The sequence below is a fragment of the Cetorhinus maximus genome, chromosome 15 (assembly GCF_964194155.1).
Source record: "Cetorhinus maximus chromosome 15, sCetMax3.hap1.1, whole genome shotgun sequence".
NCBI classification, from domain to species: Eukaryota; Metazoa; Chordata; class Chondrichthyes; order Lamniformes; family Cetorhinidae; genus Cetorhinus; species Cetorhinus maximus.
This window is the reverse complement of record NC_135893.1, coordinates 12,050,897-12,055,715: the sequence shown is the minus strand read 5'-3', so window position 1 is coordinate 12,055,715 and position 4,819 is coordinate 12,050,897. Positions and strand designations below refer to the sequence as shown.

Below are 4,819 nucleotides of genomic sequence, written 5' to 3'. Positions count from 1 at the left end.
CAAAAGGGAGTTGGATATATGCTTGATGGGAAAAGAAATGTATTGAAACATGTAAGATTCTTAGGGAGCTTGACAAGATAGATGCTCACAGGTTGTTTTCCCTTGTGGGAGAGTCTAGGACCAGAGGACATAATCTCAAAGTAAGGGGTCACCCATTTAAGATTGAGATGAGGAGGAATTTCTTCTGAGGGTAGTTAATCTGTGGAATTCTTTACCACAGAGGGCTGTGGAGGCTGGGTCGTTAAGTATATTCAAGGCTGAGATAGACAGATTTTTAATCAGGAAGGGAATCGAAGGTTATGGGGGAAAGGCAGGAAAGTGGAGTTGAGGATGATCAGATCAGCCATGATCTCATTGAATGGCGGAGAAGACTCGATGGGCCGAATGGCCTACTTCTGCTCTTACATCTTAGGGTTGTCTTATAAAATTACAGGGCTCTGGGGAAAGAGCAGGAGAATGAGACTCACTGGATAATTTTTGAGTCAGGGATGTTATCGCTTGTTATTTTTAAAATATTGTTTTGTTGTTATTCAAACCTCTCATTACACTCTTATTGTTGCTGTTTTATATTTATTCATGCTACTCTTTCTTTTAAAAGAATGCAGAGGTGCCAATCATTTACATATTGTTGACAGACACAAAAGACAGATTGTTGCCCAGAGCAAAACACAAAACAAGCTGTGATGGAAGAATTATGAAGGTTTCTCCTTGTTTGGAGAAACTTGATGTTTGTTCTCTTTAATTCTTAAATAGGATGGGATCCTTTGGCAGGAAGATGCGAGAGTATTGGATTAATTACTCCCTAAACAGTAATTACTACTGTAATGTGCAATTCCTGATGTGGTAATGTGAACAATTGTAACTTCTGTAAATATTGGAATAGAACACCAGCTTGGTGCTGTGATTTTTAAAAGTTTGTAAATGAGTTGACTATATATAGCATATAATCAGAATTTGGTGCTGATGGCCACACTTCTCCATGTTACGTGTGTGGCCATTTTTCAACTTTGAGCCTAAGCAGAGAGCTGACATGTGATTCAGTTTTAGGTTTTGTCTGATATCCTCTCACCTACACACCGCTTCCCCTGTTTTCCACCTATCCTATCCTGATGCAACTTGAAGGATAAGTCTTAAAGAGTCTAATGTTGTTACAGCCGAGCAGTGGACAGCTCCGGGAGTTTTTATACTCCATTATCATTATCGGCTTCCGTTCAGATTACCTATTAGCTTTAGGGGTAGAGCAGCTAGCTATTCTGATATATCTGTAGCTTTAGGGGTAGAGATTGGTAGAAACCTATCAGAGAACACCAGGTTTTCACTCTGGGATGGGGATGGGATTCTGAGTGTTGGAATCCTAGTCTCCAATATCATTTCAACTTAATTTCTAACTCAGCTTAGCCATGATGAGGTTTTTGAGGTCAGACTGCACCATGATGAAAGAAAACTGCCAGGCTCATCCATACCTTATAGAAATAGAGCAGCCAGCTGGCAGAAAGCCTGTGGAAACTTTCAATGGAGCGATCCATACCCTGATCTCCCACTCTGGCATGAAAAGGAAGGCAAAGGGAGTGCAGCAGTAGAGTTCCAATGGAAAGGCAGCTGGTATAAGAATAGTCTAACCCTTTGTGGGGGAAAGGTTTAAAAAAAAAAAGCCAATTCAATGGCACATCTTTTCTTGGAAAATGGAAAAGGATTGTGCTTTACACGTTCTACAGAACACACTTTATAAATGCTAGTCTACCATTTATTCATTAGCTGCCTTAATACCAACTTCAAAGAGCCTCCCCACACCTGTGATATTTTCATTTATCTCACAGGCTTCCTTGTGGGCTATCAGTGAGGCTAGCAATAAAGGAGCACACAGTACCCATTTTGGATGTCTAAGCCTCCAACTAGTGGGCAGAACTTGAAACCTGAGGTTTTCATCCATTTGAATGGGCTAATTCATTACAGACCCTTGAGATGAAGATACAGTGTGCTACCTCTTTCCCCTCCCACTTGCCAATAATTTATCTTTTTATAATCCAAGGGATTCTCATGGTACTTCGCTTGTCATTTTATTTTATAGGTGGCCTCAGAGGAAGCTGGTACTTTAATTAAAGGGAATCAGCTGGAGAAAGCATTGAAATACTACACATTGGCTGTCCTTGCAAGTAAAAATAAAGCTAAGTATATCCGCCCACGTGCAATATGTCTGACCAGATTGAAGCAGTACGAGAGGGCACTAAAGGACCTGCATGAAATCATCAAAAGGAACACCTCCAGCAACTCCCCAGAGCTGGTAGAAGATTACTGCTCCGCAGGGCACATCCAGTTCCTTATCCTGAAAGATGAAGAGGCTTGCAATAACTATATAAAAGCCCTACAGTTGGACCAGTCTGTGGCACTAACCAACATCTCCAGTAGGCCAGGGCGTGTCAGCTTGTCCCAACACTTCCAGCGAATTGCTCTCCATTATTTTGAAAAGCAACTTTATGAAGAAGCATGGCATTTAGCAGAATACGGACTGATAATTGATGAAAGCAACACTGAATTAAAGAAACTGAGAGCTAGGATCAAACGAGAGGCATCAGGGTGTGTTGTTCACTAGCACTGAATGCCACTCGTGCTTAAAAAAATGATGTGAAAAATGTACCTTGCATACAGTGAGGTTCAGAGGGCAAAAGGGAACAGCAATGTCTGGCAAGCTTGCTGATTGGCCTAGGACTGACAATAGTAGAGAAAGTATTGGAAATATAGTCTGAGGAAAAGGTTAAATATTTAAAGCGACAGTGCCTTTGTAATAAAAACAGGAAATGCTGAAAATATTCGGGTCTGGCAGCATCTGTAAAAGGAGAAAAGCATTAACGTTTCAGTTCGTGACCTTTCATCAGAATAGTTTCGCAGTATTTTGCTTTTGGATTAGGACCTTTGTAAATTGCCTGGCAAATCATTTGGTAAACACCCAGATTTCCCCCTCAACTGCTGTTACGCTGCTGCTGTAACTGAATGATGTTTCTGCTGCAATTATAGCAGGGGAGATGCAAGAAACTATTCCTTACAGCAGAATGACAAAAATTGAGTACAGTTCAGCTTCAAAATATTTTAAATCTTGGTTAACAGACAAATGGGTTTGTTTTGAAGCCAACACTTCTATTTGTGCTCGGTACTCCTAAATAGCCTGAAGACTATTTAAGGGCTGCGTCTGCCCCTCGGTAGTCCTGTTGTGCTATGTGCCTCTGGGCTGCTATTCAAGGACAATTAATTGTCAGATATGACAAACTGAGATCCAATGTTCTCCTCCTTTTGCGACAAAAGTAGAGAAAGGAATGCTATAAACGCACAGGGGAAGGCCTTTTTATAAATAATTGGGTTTTGTAATTTTAATTTTTCCTTCTGTGTTGAAATGCCTGACCTCCACTTTACAAGGGGTCCATTGGTATGATTGAAATCACCGGTGGTTGAAATTGTATCCATGGCTATACGTTAATGAATAACACTATCTGGAAGGAACCCTTACTAAAACTGTTTTCTTCCTGTATGATCACTGTATATTTTAGCCCTTTGCAATGTGGGCACTTCGTGGAAGTCTAGCTCAGACACCATCCCTCACCACCGGGATGAGATTGCAGATATTGCTAATGTATAAATGCAAGTTCATTTTTTTCTTAAATTATATAATCAGTATGTGGTATTTATTTTGTACTAAGTTATAACTTGTACAGGATTTGTAGTTGGATTCTGAAATCCACCAAAAACATTAAGAATAAATGTAATTTGACAAATATTAACTTAACTGTTGGCAATTGCAGAATTGTCACAGCTCCCCAAATGAGCATTATGACTTAGTGCCATTCCACGGAAGTTAAAATAGCTTGAAAAAATTGAGATGTCAAGATGGCTCTTGATTAATCTTGGATGTTTAAAAAAAGTGATTTTCATCACCAGAAGCCCCCAAGTTATTTTGCATTATCCTCCTTTTAGTTTCTGTTCCTCCTCCTCCAACTTTCAGACCTTGGGTTTAATTCCACAGGTTCCAGCAGCGCTGAAGAATCTTTACTAAGTGATCATTCTTCATATGCATGCCCTGACACTTGGCATTGGCAGGATGTTCAATCGTGCTGATGTTGGCATGGCCTTGCTGAGATGTTCACTTACATTTACTTCCCAGCAGGGGTCAGTGGCCAGCAATCAATTACTCAATTAGCAGTCTGGAATTTTCACTATCTTTGCAACATGGAAAATTTCAAAGTGCTTTACCTTGAAATATTTATCGATGATTGTTTCCCTACTTTGCAAGTCCAAATAAATGATGGAATCCCTATCTTCAGGGACTTAATAGTTTTTTGTAGATTGGCATTTCCTACAACCATCTCAGCTGAGTCTGGCAGCAGGTTTTGGGAACGTGGCTTGAGTCCTACCATCACTCATTTACTTTTCTAACTAGTTGTTCATTAGGTGTTGGGCAGAAGTGTATTAATTACAGCAGCTTTTAAAACACGTGGAAAAGTGGGTTTCCACTGCCCCTCAACAAGGCTAGTTGGGCTGGATACATTCCTAAATGAAGCTGGAAGTGGGAAAATTTGGAGATGCTATTAGGAATACAAACAACTTACCTTATGGCACAACAGATTTGCTTTGCTGTTAGCCTGGAATTAAATGGTTGCAGCTTAGTGTATCACTTTAAACCCCAACTTGCTTATTTTAAAATGCCTGCATGGCCTTCCCCTGCCTAACCTCTGCAACCCCCTCCAAACCTCTGTCTCAATCTTTGCTCTATGCCCCTACAACAATGAGTTCCTCTACACCACTTTTCAAGTTCCTCAACTTTCTCAGTTTC

At 40.4% G+C, this 4,819-nt stretch overlaps 1 protein-coding gene across 4 annotated transcripts in view; it reads left to right on the top strand.

Annotated features, from left to right (window-relative positions):
• Positions 1-4,305, top strand: part of ttc34 (tetratricopeptide repeat domain 34) — a 114,356-nt gene extending 110,051 nt beyond the window's left edge. For 3 of the 4 annotated variants that reach the window (XM_078557886.1, XM_078557887.1, XM_078557888.1), the window contains exon 8: positions 2,069-4,305. In XM_078557886.1, coding sequence (XP_078414012.1) covers positions 2,069-2,590 — 522 coding nt within the window. In that variant the 3' untranslated portion in view covers positions 2,591-4,305. The remainder of the gene's footprint in view (positions 1-2,068) is intronic. The other variant, XM_078557889.1, reaches the window with a different exon arrangement.
• The last annotated feature ends 514 nt before the right edge of the window (positions 4,306-4,819 follow it).